Source organism: Microtus pennsylvanicus, chromosome 12 (assembly GCF_037038515.1).
Source record: "Microtus pennsylvanicus isolate mMicPen1 chromosome 12, mMicPen1.hap1, whole genome shotgun sequence".
Classification (NCBI taxonomy): Eukaryota; Metazoa; Chordata; class Mammalia; order Rodentia; family Cricetidae; genus Microtus; species Microtus pennsylvanicus.
This window is the reverse complement of record NC_134590.1, coordinates 30532970-30552350: the sequence shown is the minus strand read 5'-3', so window position 1 is coordinate 30552350 and position 19381 is coordinate 30532970. Positions and strand designations below refer to the sequence as shown.

At 35.7% G+C, this 19381-nt stretch overlaps 1 protein-coding gene across 4 annotated transcripts in view; it reads right to left on the bottom strand.

The window, feature by feature from the left end:
- The window catches only part of Gabra4 (gamma-aminobutyric acid type A receptor subunit alpha4), an 82256-nt gene that overhangs the window by 36502 nt on the left and 26373 nt on the right, over positions 1-19381 (bottom strand). For 3 of the 4 annotated variants that reach the window (XM_075943139.1, XM_075943141.1, XM_075943140.1), the window contains one exon: positions 13859-14118. The exons of the other annotated variant lie outside the window; for it this stretch is intronic. In XM_075943139.1, the coding sequence (XP_075799254.1) occupies positions 13859-14118 (260 nt within the window). The remainder of the gene's footprint in view (positions 1-13858; positions 14119-19381) is intronic. 4 annotated transcript variants of the gene reach the window in all.

Here is a 19381-nt window from a genome sequence, read left to right as displayed (position 1 = left end):
TTGAAGAAAATACAGTTGATTCATTCATTTTCTCATCCATTGATTTAGTCAATAAGTATCGAAGTGTCAGGATCTATGCCGCATATTAGTCTTAATGGTAGCAGTCTTTTCAAAATATGGCCCATAGACTAACGCCACTTATTCACATGGACTCGCAGTTACGAAACTAGAGATAATACCAAAATAGTAAAATGTTGGCTTTCTGCTCCTTGGACACACAGATCCCCACAACCCTTTGATAATTTGTAAATGTATATTCTCAAACACCAAAGATCCAGACACCAAGAAAATGCAAATGTGGCCAAATGTGAAGAGTGGGCATCTGAGGTCACGGAATTGGACAGTAAAAGACACTTTGAGGAACCTATGATGTACTAGCCCAGCAAGAAACCAGGGTGGAGCAGATGCCTTATGGAATCAGCTACAAGAAAATATTAAGTAAGCATCTCATACACAAGTTAGGCAAGAAGTTTCACCTTCTTAAAACTCTTGGGAAATTGACCAAATACATAACAATTGCCTTTTACAATAGACATTTTTATTTCATAATATGCCCTAATTCATTTAAGTGAAATGAAATAAGTCATATCCAAACTGATGCATCTTGAAACTGCTAAATCATCTGAGGCTGAGCAAAACGCTGGAAATTTAGAAATGTATATTATGTTGTGGGAAAATTATCCCCTCAAAATAGCAAGGAGAAAATTGGCAGCTTAGTCAAATAAACCAGAAGGAATGAATAATTTTACTCAGTAGCTTACAGACTAGAAGTTGCTGCAAAATAGACTGAAACATTGAGCGAAGTTTGTTTCAAGCATTGTGTACTTTGAGGCTGTTTCTTTCTCTATCCTGTAAATACCTATTGGTCCAGCCATATAGTGACACAGAGGGGGAAAGATCAAATAAAAATTAATTTATGTTAATAATACAGATTTTCCAGTGAGAATGTGTGGCTCTTCCATGTACTGCCATCCATAGGGTCTATAACTTTCATTCATTACAGAAACAACGAAATCAAACAGTAGGTATTTCTTGAGCACCTAATAAAATCTCAAGTAGCTGTGCTATAATCACTCAAAAAGTAGTGGAGGAAATTGAGAAATAAAACCCTAGCAACGTACTAATAGTTTATAAATTATATTGCTCATATTATCACTTCTCCCTCTCTTCAAATGGACCGTGATGGGGAAGCCCACAGAAACAACTGATGTGACCTAATGGGAGCTCACTGGCTTTGGACTGACAGCTGGGGACCTGAATAGGACAGAAGTAGAGCCTCTGAATGTGGGTGAAAGTTGCGTGGCTGGAGCAGTCTTTGGGGACCACTAGCAACGGGACTAGTAATGAAACTCCCTGTGGAGGGATACCTTGCTCAGCCTAGAAAAGAGGGGAAGGTCTCTGTCCTGCCGCATTGGTCCTGCTTCCATGGTCCTGCCTCAAGGTGATTTGACAGACTTTGTTGATTCACCATGGGAGGCCTCACCCTCTCTGAGGAGTGGATAGGAGTGGGGTGGGTGGAAGGAGGGGGGAGCAGGAGGAAGGGAGAGAGAGGGAACTGGGATGCAAAATTTTAAAAAAGATTGTTTTAAAAAATAAAAAACTATATTGTTGCTCTAAAATGGTCCTCCCTCTGTGAAGATCATAAGCCAACTATTGATACATACACTAATGAACTGGCTTGTTTCTGTGTTATTCTTTTTTGTCTACTGAGTATCACAAGACTCACCATCTGAATCCTCTCCACCATAATCTCAAGTTCATTGTGCTTCTTTCAGGGTGTTTTGTTCCCTAGATAATAATTGTTTTTCTACATTATCTTTATATTCCCATATTTTTTCACCCAATATAGCATAAATTCTGTAAGAGCAAAGTAATTCTTTAAATATTTTCCCACAACATTCGCCTGATCATACGTTAGAAATAAATATTGCTTATTAGATATATGAATGTGAATAAAACAGCTTATTTCAAGTCAAAGTTCAGAGTAATACTTGAGTTTGTTTTATAATGTTTAAAATTTCAAAAATAACAAATTGTGGGTAACTTAATCTACTGTCAATCTAATTGATTTGGGCTTTGATAAATGTATTTCATACCATGTAAGAGTTTTGAAAGGCGCATTACTTTTCTGTGGCTTTGCCAAACTCAAGGTTAAGCAACATCTTGTTTATAGGTCAGATAGAATTTCAGTGGAAGATTTAATGTTTAGCTATGTGAACAACTGAGATAACTTTCAGATATATCAGAAATGAGGTGGACTGGGTATGTGAGAGGAGACAGGAAGGAGGCCATCATGGGGTTATAACTGAAGGACAAAAATCTCTACTAGTTTCTGAGCATATATTTGGATGCAGTGTATTTGGCTTTAAATCTTGGCTCTGTTACATAGCAGCTGTGTGACTTTGGGCAAATCACTTAGACCTGTTGGTGCTTCAATTTCCTCATCTATAAAAAGGATTGCTGTGAAGATTATAGGAGAATATATATTATATATATAATGCTTAAAATACTCAATGGTACACAGAAAATACAATGCAAGTGATGTTTTTATTGCTGGTGGAAAAGTATGAATTCTTTGTGTATGGGTGAATATAAATTAACCTGAATATTTAATTGTACCTATCTCAGTGATGCCAGGAAAACTACCCTCAGACTAATCAGGTCTTGATATGTTTTATGCAATAAATTGTATCCATGTTAAAGAAAAGAGCAGATCATGCATTAATTCAGACATTGTATCAGCATGCAGTGACACAGACATCTTAATTTTAACAGGTTGAGGTATATTCTAGTTTACTTTCACAAGTTATCAGATGAATAGAAATCTAAATACTGGGTTGTGTGTTCAAACTAACACTAGAGAGCTTGAAGTAGAGACAAAATGCCATCTTCTTTGGTTATGCTTAGGTAGAGGCAGCAAAATGCATCTAGCTTTATGATGCCAGAAAGACAGGGCTCGAATCCAAGCCAACTGTTTACTAAACATACATTCTACACAGCTACCAGGGCGGCTTATGAAGGACACCTTCATCAACCACAAAAGTATGTGTATAATAACACAATTTAATCTTGCTGCTTGTTGTCCAGATGAGACACGTTATTTATATGTATGGCAACTCACATAAGGTGTTACAAACAGCAAGCAAACTAAGAAATGACCATGGGGGCTAGAGAGATGGCTGCATGCTTAAAATTACTTCCTTCTTTTTCAGAGGACCCAGGTTCAGTCCCAGCACTCACACAATGGTGCACAACTTATATGTAAGTCCAGGAAGGGGATCTAATGCCTTCATCTGATCTCCTCAGGCACCTGGCACACATGTGCCACACACATATAAATGTAGGCCAAAGACTCATACACATAAAAATCAATCTTTTATAAAAAAAAAATGACATGGATAATTATCACCATCGTGATGCTAATGCTGTTTTCTAAAATTGTATAGCTACATTTCACTACTTCTTCATTTATCATGTTATCTGTTAAAAGAGTATTTGAAAGAAACAAACAAATTTTATGTTAATCTGATCATCTATGATATATTTATAGCTATAACATACACTGCTCACTGTGTTACAATGGTACATTCCCTTACTTCTTCCTTAAACATTAGCTAAAATATTCAGTTTCCTCCTGCACTGCTACATTTATGGTCTATTCATTTCTGAAGAAGGAAATAGCCTATCTTCAGTTAGGATGCTAATGGTGGTAGTTTTTCCCCACATGACACTACCAATAATTACCAAAATACGCATACTATTGCTCTAATAAGCTGCAAAGACTGATTGCTTTCTTTCTATCACCATCTAGATGCTGTCCCATAATTCACAACTTTTTGCTTTTCAAGGATTAAGTTGCTGTCTCAGTTTAACTTTCTCTTATATAATTCTTCATTACCCTTTCTGCTTTTCTACAGTATTTTGTCAATTTTCATTGCAAATTCCCTGTTCAATATCTAGCCTCTTCAGTATCTTCATACCTATGGAGGGAAAAGAAACACATTCCCAACATAACAATGCTGAAAATTTGTTCTATAAACATATACATAATGATAGCAAGTTCCCATTATGTAACTGAATATAGAACTTCTGCAGTATTTCTCCAGCATTTCTGCAGTTCTAGGGTAATAATAAAAAAAATCTGCGAGTAAGTTTACACTACTATCAGTGTGCTTGTTTTATTGCAAATGTCATAACATAGTTTATATTAGTTATAAGTCATTCTCAAGACAAACAGCCTGACTCTCCCTGAACGAACACTGTGGATTTTAGTCTTTGAATCCTCAGTGACTGACTGTAATAGGTGCCTGATAACTCATTAGCTGAGATTCACATTCAGACATTAGGAAGTCATGCCTGCATTAGAATAAAATAACAAAATTAACGCAGGAAACAAGGCATAACATGAAAAATAATTCTGGTTTTCTTGCTATATAAGTTTAATGCATGTGCAATTTAAACCATCATTCACGACCTAAAGAGTATTACCAATTACAGAGCACTTTGTACCAAAGATGCTATGAGTTTGGGGAGGTACTTAGCTAAATAAGATCTGAAGCATGTCATTGAGCTCCTGGCACAAACATGCCTAAATGTCAAATGAAATGACAGTACTAAACTAGGTCCTTTCCAGGCTGCCAAGGTAAAAAAAATTTAAAAGAAGTTAAGATTTGAAAGGAGTAAGAACAAAAGGGAAGATGGGTGCTCTATTTTGTGGCATTAAGTCTAACTATTTAAAGAACAGCATTTCTAAGAGGGGCTTTTGAACAGCATGTCTTTGAAGATGACTGAAGTTAAAATTTGAAACTGACCCATTTCTGCACCCTTTAGGAAAGGAATGAAGCTTGCCTGTTACCGACCACCAGAAAAACCACTGCATTTAGCACATCATAAGACTCTGATATCGGTGGAAGTGAAATGAGTGAAGCGATCAAAGGTCACTTGGTTCTTCCTTTCCTTGTCCGAAATGGCTGTGTGTGGATGCTCTTTATTTAGCTTCTTTTCAAATTGTCCTTTTCAGTCCTCTATTGGCTGACCCCAACGGCTGACAAATGTATCTCAGATTTGATCATTACCCAGTATAATCATGAACCGGCATGTCACAGTGTGGTACACAAATATATACAATTGTATGGGTAGTCCCAAGGACAGGGATAAAGAGACAGCTCAGAGCTTTAGAGCACATACTGTTCTCGCAGAGTACACAAGTTGAGATCCCAGCGCCAGTCAGGCAGCTCACAATCATCCATAATTACAGCTGCAGTAGGACCAGGAGCCTCCAACCTCCGCAGCCACCTTCAGTCACATGCCTATTCTCACACACAAATACACACAACTTAAAAAATAATAGGAAAGTAAATCTTAAAGAAGTCAATGTTTAAAAAACTAAGAAGGACATAAGGAAGGTGAAGAATAAGTTTCTATTGTCTTGGAAGCTTTCAGTAGTAATGCTGAAATTCACTTCTGCCCTATGGTCTCATTTATTCCTAGTAAAACAAATTTTGTATAAAAGACACAGGTTGAAAATCCATGATGAATACATTGGTTTCTTTTCTTAGAAACACCAATTCATATGGTTGGTTCACAACCAATCAATAAACAACTACAACTTTTGAAATCTATATTATGAACTACTTTGGAAAATACAATAAAACCATACTCTATTTCATAAATGAGTTTACATCTACCAATGTAACAATCAAACAATTATATAGGAACCAACTGAAGAAAAGTTCCACAGACTACTATAAAGTGATAAATGAGATCCTCCGGGCTTTAAACATTGAAAGTGCTTATGAAGTTTAAGGAGGAACTGATCATGGGTGTGGTCTGCTGGACTGAGAACCACGTTGTATATTTTACCTGCTTAATGCAATGTAATCCTCAGCATCTGCCTTTCTAGTAGGCCTTTTTATTGCCCCCATTTTATAGGTCAAGACAATTGAGACAATGTCTTTGAGATTCAGCAGTTGACTTAGAATAGATTCCATATGGGAAATAAGATTAGAGCTTGATTCTCAAGAACGAGTATTAACTGGAAATTCTCATAAAGGTATGCATGGTACATCTTGGATTATTTATGTATTCCTTTTATGTCACCTTTTTACTTAAGATTCTAAGCAGAGAAAATAATTCTTTGATTTTCCAAACAGCTTTGCTGGAATCTATGCATACTTTAAAACTAAAAAACACATACAGTATACAAGAAAAGTAAAATGAAAATAAAGGAAAATGAATGAGGTGGATGGAAAACATATGTAGGTAGGGGAGAGGTATGGAATAATGAAACAAAAACTCATCACTATTGTGGTAAAGGATGATGTGCTGCTGTGGAAGCCTGAAGTCATTAGTTTGTTCATCAAAAACGTGCTTCATTTTCCTAGGAGGTGATGTCAACACTGTCCCTCTCATCCTCAGTGTCCCTTATCTGACACATCCAATAAGTCACTTCGGCTCATAACCTTAGCCTTGTTACCTACTAGATGGAAGACTGTGGCAGAGTACCTGAGTCTTAGGAAATAACCTCCTTTATGATGAAACATGGATAAAAGTAGGGAGTATTTTATAAATTATTAGAAGTTATAATCTAATAAGTTATCTGTAAGTTTCTTTTATTATCATAAAAATAATTCACAATACTATGCAATTATCAAGTATTTATAAAAATATGAGCGAAACAAGACTATCACAGGTGTGAAGTGACTTCTGCAGTGATTACTTGTATAAGGCCTGTACAAGATGATGTCATCAACATTCCACTGTTATGATGGGCTGTCATTTCTTCAGGGGTGATAAGTTACCCATGCTCTAATAAATGAAGTCCCATCCATGCTCCTGCAAGCAACTCTTATTGATTCCAGTAGACCACCAATACATGAAGACAAAACAATTTTAACTAGTCATGAAATCGAGAGGAATTTGTTGGAAGGAAGAGCGGGTTCTGTATGAGTAGGAAGGTGATGAGAGATGGTAAAGGGGAAAATATCAAAATACATTAAATACAATGTAACAGTGTCAAAGAATGATAAGCATTTTAAAATTATGATAAAAAGATTTACATAACATGGGCTTATCAGTACCTATGCCTTTTCCTGTATGTTCATGTGCTATCTCTATAAAAATATTTGTTTAAAAGCCACTTATGAGTGAGTACATGTGATAACTGTCTTTCTGTGTCTGGGTTACCTCACTCAAAATGATGTTTTCTATATCCATCCATTTGCCTGCAAAATTCAAGGTGTCATTATTTTTTCTACTGTGTAGTACTCCATTGTGTAAATGTATCACATTTTCCTTACATCCCACAAATCACAATCCCAGAGAACCTAGACAACAATGAGAACACTAAGAAAGACATATATAGATCTAATCTACATGGGAAGTAGCAAAAGACAAGATCTCCTGAGTAAATTGGGAGCATGGGGACCTTGGGAGAGCGTTGAAGCAGAGGCAAGAGGCAGGGAGTAGAGCAGAGAAAAATGTAGAACTCAACAAAAATCAATAAATATATTTGTATATATGTATATATGTACATACCTACATTGTAATGCCTATATTTTACTTAATAAATGCTACATGGAGACTTTTACAAAGCAAGGTCTCACGAAAGCTCATTTGAAGCATTTTCAATACTGGGTTTACCGTATTGGCTATGCCTTATCATGACCATATAACTTAGTTGCTGAAAATCTCTTTCTCTTTTTGTAAAATAGTTCATGTGAGCTTCCACTGACGTAGCACATGTCAGGTACATCACATAAGGCTTGACTTAAAAGCTTAGTTAGTGTTAGCTAGTGTTATTACGTCACTGATTAGTTTTTCAGAAGATATAGCATGTCTACCTTAGTACATCATTTCTGGATGAAAATGACTAAAGAACATAGTCAAATAACTTTTAAGAAAACACAAGCATACATGTGTCTATGTGTATATGTATGTGCATGTGAGTCCAGATGCCCAAAGGGGTCAGATGAGGGAATAGATTCCTGGATCTAGAGTTAAAGACAAATACAGACTGCCTGATGAAGATGCTAGGAACTGACCTGAGATGCTCTGTGGGAGTAGTGCATGCTTTTAACCTCTAGGTCATGTGTCCACCCCCTGATTTTAACATGTATATATAACACTGTTTAAAAGTTTTTCTGGTTTTTAACTCTGTACTTACTTATCTTTTTAAATCATTCAATTCACCAAAATTGTCTGCATCCATGAGAACATGGATATGGTAAAAAAGAAGCAATAAGAACAAAATCATAAGGACGGTGTCCCGCTCACTTATTAGAATAGAATCAAGGGCAAAATTAAGATAATGATGCCCCGAAACAGAACAGAAGTTTTGTGCCTCTTAAAATAGCCAAAGGTATACTTAAGCTACTGACAGCCACTCTCATATTCCAGCAATTGGCTTTTTCATGAATATTCCATTAAGCCATAATCTTTTCAATTCTCAGAGAACAGAAATAGTCACCATAAGCCTCCACCTAGCCACTAACAGTCTATAGGTCAAATAAATCAAATCACGAGTGAACTCCTAAAAGACCTTTGAACTACATTCCATTAAGCTTCAAGGTACTTTACAAATGAAGTGCTCGAACACATTTTAATCCAAGTCAGTATCACTCAAAATAGTAATTGGTGGTATATTTTAGGACACATATTTGAATAAACAAGTTTTGGTTGTCTAATTAAAATCTCTACTGACACTCCAAACCATAGATACTTATAATATTTCATTTCAGGAGTAAGAAACAAATTTTTGTTGTTAATACATTCTCTCCATATTTGTACTTTCTCCTCCCTATTTATCTGTCTCCCAATTTATTTCCCCTTTAGTGTATTCCCAACCTACGAAGTTGTACTTGTCACTGAGGCCACACAGGAAGCTGAACTCAAACTTGCACTAAATCATTTGTTACTGTCTTTAGAACATGGGTAGTTGGAAGTAAATTGCCAGGAAGATCGAAGTCATTGCCCAGGTACTTGTTATAGAGGACATAAAGCACATGATGAACTTTTGGATTAGTTTTATTTTAAAATAATCCTTAAGGCTGAAAGGGTAGGGCTCTTTGTCGTTTCGGAAATACATTTCTTATCACTTCTTAGGTAAGTCACAAGCACACACCATGTGTACTGTGCTGCAGAGAAGTTTCCGAATCACAGTTTAGCCTAAAAGATGAGTTCAGCCAAGCTTTACTGGCAATTACAACTTCTGTGGTCAAGAGAATATTTCAGAGAGCAAATGGTAGATTATCAGTTATCTGCTCATCCTTGGAAATTCAAGATGATAATTTCATTCCCAGTATTTTGTATTTTAACATATTTATAATATTTTATCATTATAGCTGTGCAAAAAAATATCATTAGGGCAAAGAAAAAAAGAACAGAATCAACTAATTGTACGTTGAATTTTTTGAGATAGGATATTATAGTATAGGATATTATAATACAGACCATATTATAATACAAGACCACTCAGACTTGTGATTTTGGGTGAATTCTCAAGATACATTAATTGCAGGTATATAGCATTAAATCTGGTTTGTATGAGATACATTTCAAAATCTAGAACCTTTAGAAAAAAGCCATTTTGGAGTTAGGGTGAACTAATGCTTATATCAGACATTTATTGCATTTTATAATTTCAATATTATTAAGATAATGTTGAAATAAATTGTTTGAAGCCTTATAAACATGACTTATATCTTCCAGAGTGATGCTCCATGCTTTGTTCAAGTTCATGGGGTGCCTGCCCCTTTCTGAATGGAGACAGAGGAGGAGTAGATGGGGAAGGGGGAAAGTGGGGGTGGGGAGGGAACAGAAGGAGAGTAAGGAGGGAAAACTGTGGTCAGTGTGTAAAATAAATGAAAAATGTTAATTAAATAAAGTAAAGTTAAAAAAGAAGACAAGGGTGATTTTTACCAGCTGAAAGCTTTAGGAAAGTTAATATTGAGAGAAAAAATACAATTTGAAATGTCTAAAAGAGGCCTATGTGTCTAGCTCAGTAATAGTACTTACCTAGTAAACACAAGGCCTAGATTCGATTCTCAGATCAGGGGAAGGAAGGAAGGAAAGGAGATAGGAGAGGGAGGGAGGATTGAAGTGAGAAAAGAAGGGAGGGAGGAGAGAAGGCAGTTGGAATTAAAAGCAGAAGGATTTCAAGGGAAAAGCATTCATGTGGAAGAATAGAGGGTAGTTTTATGACTAAATTTATTGATTAATGCAGAAATAAAGCAGTTATGAACCCTTAAACTATGGACATCATTGACTCTAATGTGCAAAAAATGTCAAATTAAAAGAAAAATTAGTGCAATCTGTCAATATTTATGAAACAAGTTTGTACATATTTCAAAAATTGTGAAGACTATAGAGGTCTTTTAAAAAGTTAAATAATAATGGTTTAACTCAGGAGGTAGCTGGCAGGCAGATCTCTGCGAGTTTGAGGCCAGCCTGGGCTACAGAGTGAGTTGCAGGACTGTCTCCATAGCTACTGAGAAACCCTGTCTAGAAAAACCATAAAAACAAAACGAACAAAACACAAAAAAAGTTGTTGCTAAAGATAATAACTTTAAATGTAAAATTATAGTTTAGTTATAGATTAATTATAAATCATAAATCAGGTGACAATAAAATATCACTCAAATCAATATTTCTGAAGACTTGCAATAAAATAATTAGCAGGGTTAAACTAAAAAAATCTTATCTAGAAATTTTAATATCATCTCTATATTCTTATCTCAATGTTACTCCAGAATACATAGCAAATAATTCTGATAATATTTTCTCAAATTATGAATCATAGAATTCTCTATACAGAAGAGATCTGAATTCAGTAAAAGAAATTTTATTCTTAAATAAAAAAGCAAAAGAAACTTCAAAAAAAGCATGAAAACAAACAAATATTAAGTATACTCAAGTATCTTGAAAAATGTAACAAATTTAACCTGCAGAAAGACATAATTAATTTAATGCATAAATCAATCACAATAAAATAATAAATGGCAAAATAGACCCAAGATTCAGTGACTGAAAAGTTGCAGAAAATAGATCAAATATCTTCAATGTGGCCAAGCAAAATAATAGAACAGCAAAAGACAAGCTGTGAATTTCCCCATGGGAAGTGGGAAAGAGTAAAGTTTGAGCAGTAACTTTTAAAAATGAAAACACTATGCAAAACATATTCTAAGCATTTTGAAAATCCTGATGAATTCACTTAGAAGAAAATTTTAACTATTTAAATTACTTGATGAAAAGCATTCATTTCCTTAGCTACTCTTGTAGCATCTGGAGACTGTGGGAGCAGAACCAAGACTGAAGGTATATAAAGGGTTAAACCTTTCAAGGTAGACTTCCAACCTTTAAAGGCTTCCAGACCCTTCATGGCAGCCTCATTTAACACTCCAGATGTGTCATTACTTAAATTACATTAAAAGAAAATTAAATTAATTAAAAGAGGCCGGGCAGTGGTTGCGCACGCCTTTAATCCCAGCACTCGGGAGGCAGAGGCAGGCAGATCTCTGTGAGTTCGAGACCAGCCTGGTCTACAAGAGCTAGTTCCGGGTCAGGCACCAAAGCTACAGAGAAACCCTGTCTCGAAAAACAAAAACAAAAAACAAAAAAACAAAAAAAAATTAATTAAAAGAAAACTGTCTGCCTCTACTCCCTTGCTGCATAGAAATAGATACAGTTTCCATAGTGTAGGACTTTTTAAAAAATACATTATTGATTCTTAGCTTCTGTGCAATGTCTGGCTCATAGTTGTATATATATATAATATATATATATATTCATTGAATGAAAAAATGAATAAAGAAAGGATGAGATAAAAGTTAGTAGAAGGAAAACAAGTTGATTTCTATTACATTTGGTTTGGGTAAATGCAGACCAAGCAGTTTTATAGAGTCATTCATGGAAATTATAGTTGGTTAGGGTACAAAACCACAGGGATCTGTCTATATATACAAAAAAGAAGATGAGCAAAAGGAAATGAAAGAGTCTTAGGGACATAGCAGAAGAGTGGAAGAGGAAGATGAAAAAAGGGGTTAAAAATGTCTGCCTGCTGATTATCCATGTTCTTGTACATTTCACTGCTTTTACACAAGAAAAATCCATGTGGAAAAGGGGCTTAATTTTTTTTAAAAGGCATCTTTGATATGTCATATAAAAACAGTTGTTTTATTATGTTTTCTACATTCTTTTACATATGTCCTTTAAAGAATAAATTATTCATTTGGATGTACACCAGTTTTAATTATGGATTCTTTTGTGTCTAAGATTATTTTCTTCTTTACTACAAGGGAGCCACCCAATAGGAAATGCAGGGCTATGTTAAGAACTATCATTTTATTTTGGCCAATGAATTCTATAAAAGTGATCTTTGCAGCTCTCTCAACACCATTAGCAGATGCCTCTTATAAGTATATGTTCCATTATTACCATTTCTGTGAAAAAATATCCTTAATACTGAAAGGAACTTTCAAACAAAAAAATAGCCTTCTGTCATGTATCAAGGTCATGTACAGATTATTTAGCTTTTAAGTCAATATACAATGCTTTAAAATATCAATATGTTAGGAAGAAGGGTTATAGTTTAGGGTAGTGGCTGGTAGGCATGGGAATATGAAGAAAGATAACTGATACTAAATTCCTTTAAAAAAAAGTCAGATAGAAGCCCACTACTGTAGAAGATTCCTAAAATACATACATAGACATATATAAAAAGAATTTAAATAGACTTACTCTATAACGGGTTGAAAAAGCCTCCACAAGACACCACAAGTTAACAATTCAAAGAGCTAACTGTCATAAAGGTTGTCTCTTACAGAGTTTCTGACCAATGAGGTCTCATAGACTCTCAAACATTATGATAACTAAGAAAAAATGTTCATCAGATTTCCCGCCTATGAACTCTTAGAGTTACAGTGATGACTGGCATGGCAAAATATGCCAGTTCCCTCAACAGTGACTTAATATCATGGGAATAACCAGCCACTTTCTTATTAGCTTTAAGACCCAGTCACAAGATGAAAAGCATCCATACTTAGCACTATTATTGGGGACAAGAACATGTAACTAGATAGGTCATAAAACCTATATTCTGCTAAATGTCTACAGTGTTAAACAAACTCCTTATGACTTGTTAAATCCACAATGCATCTTTCAACCTTCATCAGACAGACGGTGATTAACACTGAGAGACACAACTAACCAAGGTGCAGAGGGTAAGGGAATGCTCAGCCCTAAATGAACATCTATATCAACACCCCTTCTTCCCAAGACCCAGGGACCATTCTGCCTAAGGAAATGGAAAGAATGTAAAAGCCTGAGGTGATGAATGACTACCAGGAAACACTCTCTCCTGGATGCGCAATACAAGTTTTACATTTGAACTCCCAAGGCTTAAACAAGTTCAAATTGGGCCAAATCCCAGCATGGGAGAGGGTACTGGCAACTGAAAGTCTCTGGGAGAGGAAGAGTTGGTTTTGTTTTTTAAATGTATGCCCTGGTAAGTAGACCAAGTTCCAAGGCCACACTTCAAAGAATGCATAAGGAACCCAAATTGTACAGGATGATTAAAAATAAATAAATAAAAGGATTCAAATTTGGGTGGGTAGGGAAAGTCAGTTGTACCTGGGAGAAGTTAGAATGGAGGTAAATATCAAATCACATTATATTATACTGTCGAATAACTAAAAAATTACAAAACTAAAATATCAATGCACATTTTATCATTTTATATTTTCCTATACTTCTGCCATTCTTACAAAATGTCATTGACAAATTCAAATCCTCTGTTTTCCACTTACAACAAAAATTTGACTAAGGAGCTAAAACCTAGAAGGAAGGAGATGAAGTCAAATACCTGGAGAGATGTTTCTGGGTGATTTTCTTTCAACACTGGGGCAGGTGGAATTTCTGGAGGAGGCTTCGATGTTTTCTTTTTGGCTTTCTGCATTTGAATGTTGGTGAAATAGTTGACAGCAGCAAACTCAATAAGAGCCGAAAACACAAAAGCAAAGCAGACAGCTATGAACCAATCCATGGCAGTCGCATAGGATACTTTGGGCAACGAATGTCGGGCACTGATGCTTAGGGTGGTCATCGTGAGGACTGTGGTTATCCCTTCAGTGCAAAAGAGCAAAGAGATACAGCATTTTACTGCTATTTCTATAAAAGGACAACTAACCCAAAAGGAAAAGGTGCAATGAAGTTTACAAAGTTACTACTGTGTGAAACCCACCACCTTTGATAGAGGGTTTGATCCTTCTGCTTCAGTGAAATCAGCACAGGTTTTGGAGTAAGAAAGAGATAAGCTCATTTCTGGCTCCTGTAATCAACAGTTCAGTGTGACTTGGTTCAAGATTGAAAAGTTCACTGGGACTTTTCTGTACATTCTAAGATTACTATAAAAATACAAATATGTAAAGCATATATTGATTCTGTATTGGAAGATGAAACAATAACCCATGGAATCAATACATAAACCTCCCCAAAAAGGAAGATTAACTGAAACAGTGACTCTCAGACAGGAATGGGAAGTCAGACAGGAATGCTTTCTAAATGGAAGCATGAATATACTAGGTAAGCAAGGCCCATTACCACTAATACTTATTGTCTGAAAAATCATAAATCATCTATAACTTCTTATTAAACGACTATAACATACTGAATAAAATTAATACATCCATTGTTTATCAAAACTACAAGTACATTCTGGCTAAAGCTTCTGGAACAATTTGGCCCTTGAAATGTCGGCATCTGGCACACTTCATTGTACAACTTGAAGCAGAATTCTTGGTACAACAATAGGGCCCTTCTTCCATCAATTCTTTTCTGAAGTAACATTTTTAGGAAAAGTGCCTTTTTAACCTAGAAAGTTGGCCTCCAACTTTGAAAAATGCTACTTGTCACTAGAACTACAGAACAATGCAATATTTGAAGGTATTAACATTTGCACAATTTTCTCTATTTCCATTTATGTATATTTATCTGATCAGTATTATCTAGGTTATCCTGGCAATTGCTGGGGGATTTACTATACCCATTTGTACTCATTCAACATAACTCTTAGAATAGGTCCTGAAGCTGATACACCTAGGTATCTGTGGATGGTGGTGATGGTGGTAGTATAAATGTTGGTGATAAGGACAATGATGAAGGTATCTTAACTGTATATGTCAATCAATGCCAATCCCCAGCTTAAAGGCAATTAATCCCTGCTCAATGGAAAATATAGGAAATTTTGCAGCATTAAAGGAATAATCATACTTTTATTTGAAGAAACAATAATACTGTATCTTCAACTTAGACTCTGATTATACTATGCCTTTGTACTATCCCTTTACTGTTACACATATGTGAATGTAGAGAGGAGTGTAAGAGTAGCCTAAGATTGTTCCTAAGACCAAAAGCAATGATTTCAATATGCGAGCTGATGTCTATTCATGTTTAAGGATTAGGAATATTGGAATAATTAGCAAACGTAGAATTAGAGAAATTTCAAGATAGAAGGCCTTTGGAAAAAAATCAAATACCCTTCTTCCAGTTTGATAAGAGTCACCATGCACCATGTTAAATATTGCTTCAAGGATCACCAGTCATGTAGTGCCAGATGCATCATAAATGTTCAATTAAAAAAAACAGTTTGGTTATGTCCAATCTTTGTTCTCCAGTTCCAGTCCCTCCCTAAGCTATCAGTTCCCAGAAGATAAAAATTTGGAGCATCTGTGTATCATATGAGTTATAAACTTTTAGAGAACATTCTAAAATTATATATCAATATGTATTACATAAGTTGTTTAATAATTTTAAGCATTTTCTTAGTCTAAAGTAAAGTTTTGAGATTTTATTATGTGTGTGTTATCAGGGTTTCTGTTCTGCCTGGTCCCCATAATCATTAAGTCCCAAAGAAATTACACACAGGTCTACTTATCAACTGATTGGCCCATTAGCTCAGGCTTCTTATTAACTCTTATAACTTATATTAGCCCATTATTCTTGTCTATGTTAGCCATGTGGCTTGGTACCTTTTTTTGGCAAGGCAGTCACATCGTGCTTCTTCTGTGGCTGGGTCAGGACTACAGAAAGCAGAATCCTCTTCCCAGAATTCCCCTGTTCTCATTGTCCTTCTACTTCCTGCCTGGATACTGGCCAATCAGCATTTACTTAAAGTATAATTGACAAAATACAGACCATTGTCCCACATCATGTAGGGGTATGCATACACATATGTATACAAATATTATGATGTGTTGCAGGTGGCCCGAGACCAGAAAGCTCATTGGATCCCCTGGAGCTTGAATGGAAAGCCACTATAAGCCTATTTATGTGGATGCTGGAACTATGTGGGTCCACTAGTAGAGTAGAAAGTACTCTTAACCCCTAAGCCATCTTTTCAAAACCCCAAAGAAGATTTTTACAAACTTTATTCCATTAAATAGGTATATTACTTGCATGTCTACACCAATGACACATTGGCCCATAGTGAATTTATCAGGCTTTTTCCTGAAAGAGACCTTCAAACATTTAGGCCTCGTTTTACATGTCAGTGAAAAGGCCAATTCTCCCAAAGAATATGAAACAAACAAACAAATAAATAAATACTAAGGTGAATTCAGAAACTTTAGCTACAAAGTTTGAAGATGAATTAAATTTCCTCTTGCTTATAACAATTTATCTATAATAGACTATTAAAAATTCGAAATATTTCACAAGTTCTACAATGGTTAAGTAGTGGGCTTCTTCTAATGCCACAGAAATGATTCTGGAAGTACTAGCAGTAAAAAGCTAAGAGTGTGTTCTAAATGAGAATACTAGCCAGTGCACAGAAAAGTCTCCAGAGACCATACTGTGCTAACAAAAGAAAAAAAAAAGAAACTCAAATTCGAATAAAGGAGCTTATGAGTCCCCTTACTACTGTAAATTTTGTTCTTGTTTCGGGTGGTTTAATGATTTTTGCTGCCAATAAATTTTTCCTGTCTTCCTCTAGCCTATTGTCATGTGAAAAAATAATTCCTAGGTGATATTCAACAAACAAAATATTAAAGTCATTACTGAGTTATATATTGAGTAATGAAATTCAGTTGTTCAGAATCAGGTTGATGGCTTACCTTAAATCACACTGCTTATACCAACATAAAAGAATGGTACATATGGCTCGTTTAAAACTTGTCATTTCTTTAGGCATTAAACGTTCTCTGTCTTGTGTTCAAATTTAAAGAACGCAATAGGAATGGAGGCATGTACTTATTCCCTTTGATTTCAGGTATATCACTTGGCAGAATAAACACTGATTGAACAGAAAACAAAAGCTATCTCTTTCTATAAGAATCGTACCCTGAAAACATTTCGAAGAGCTAATTATTTCTGTGTGTTCAAGCATTGTCGCCAGTCCGTGCATTTAGACTGCTGAATATGCACCATATTAGCTGGCCCAGGAGCGGAGAGAGGAAATGAAAGAGCAGGCTAAGACTGTACACAAGAGTGAATTTTTGGCTGGCCATTCCTAGAAAATGAAATAGCAATGATTTCAATATGCCAGCTGGCATCCACTTGCGCTTAATGTTTTACCATACTGAAATAATTTTTTAAAAAACCTTAGAGTCAGACAAATTTCAAGATAGAAGGCCTTTGGAAAGAACTCCACATATCCTGCTTCTCAGACTTGAGTTGCTTCAGGGTTTTGCTCACCTTGGTGTTATCTGTGACCCAGCATACTGTTCCTCTGTGAGTGGAAGGGGGGATGAGAGCTGAGGAAGAGTAATATTAGCCTAGAGTTCAAATTCACCTATATCTCAAATGGAGTAAATAACCAATGACCCCAACCTTGTAGGGATTTACTTCCCTAAGGGAAATAATATTCTAGACCCTTGATGATCAGCCTAAAAATTACAATTGTGAAATAGCCTTTGTTTTTTGAAGATTTAATTATAGCTGTGATTTCCCTCAGTGATCAAAACTAATATTTATCTAGGCATACATAGGTAGGCAGATCTCATATTCTAGATAAAAAAAATTCCTACTGACAAAGTGTTCTCAATCAAAGTTCCAAAATTCTTTGCAAGCCCCTTCCCGGCTCCTACATATCATAGCTTCTGTGAGAATAGCAGGACTAAATTCTCAATGTTATAAATACTGTCTTGGGTGTACCACTTATAATTACATGGCTTGATAAAAGTTTTTAATATCTCTGTACTGTTTCCCTCATCTATAAAAATTGAGAATGCCTAGCTTGCTGAACTGTTGTGAATGTTAAGCGATAGGACTGCACAGTGTTCATCTACTCACTGCTGGGATTAGGAATGCTATCATTTGGCTAAACTACTTAATTTCCTTGCACTGTCTTGTTTGTATAAGAACCGTTAGTTGAAATCAGCTGGGATGGATGTTACACCTTCCCACACTACTGAATATTTATCTTATTCATGGACAAGTAAGTTCATCAACAATAATAAAATTATGTGCTAAGGATTTTTTCAACTCCTTTACTCAGATTAGTGCATTCAATCCTCTAAACAATCCTAAGAGATAAAGAAATTTAACTTCTTTTCGTATGTGTGTTAACAGACAAGTATCTCACTGAACACTATATATATGGTAAGTATGTGTGTGTGTACATATATGTACATTTTATTTTTATAATATAAGTATATATGTGGAGAGAGAGAGAGAGAGAGAGAGAGAGTAAGTGTACTGGGTCAAAACCAACATCTGTACTTGTAATATTATCTTTTCTTCATAGATATCTGTATTAGGCCACTATTTTCAAGTAAATTTGTTACTAAATATTAACAAAAATATAAGATTCAAAGTATTTTAATGATCTTAGATCCAGAAATCTTAAGGTTTGTGTGTGAATATGGTGTGATGTGTGTCTGTGCATGTGCTCATGTGCGTGTCCTCACGTGTGCTTTCTCATGGATGCCAAGGAAAATGCCAGGCCTCTTCCCAACCACCTTCATTTCTGTGACAGGATCTACCACTGAGCCTGGACCTCACCATTTTGGCTACCCCATCTTTGCAGTGAGCTCCAAGGATCTGGTTTTCTGCTCAACCATCCTCATCAGTGCAGGGGTTACAGACACTTTCCACTGTCCATAGCTTTTACATCGCTGCTAAGGATCCAAGTTCAGGATCCCATGCTTACACGGCAAGCAGTTCACTAACACAACCATTTCCCCTCATTCTTGATGATGCTAGAACAAGCTAAAAGACTTGCATATCACTCTCAGCCTCAGCAGCTCCCTCTTGTCAGGCTGCCTCTGAACATAATGTGGTAAGACTCCAAAATCTTTATGAGTGCTATATAAGAAAAGGAATGCCAAGTACTTCAAACTATATGGGGGTACACACCAGAAAAACATTTCCCCCGAAACTAAGGAAACCA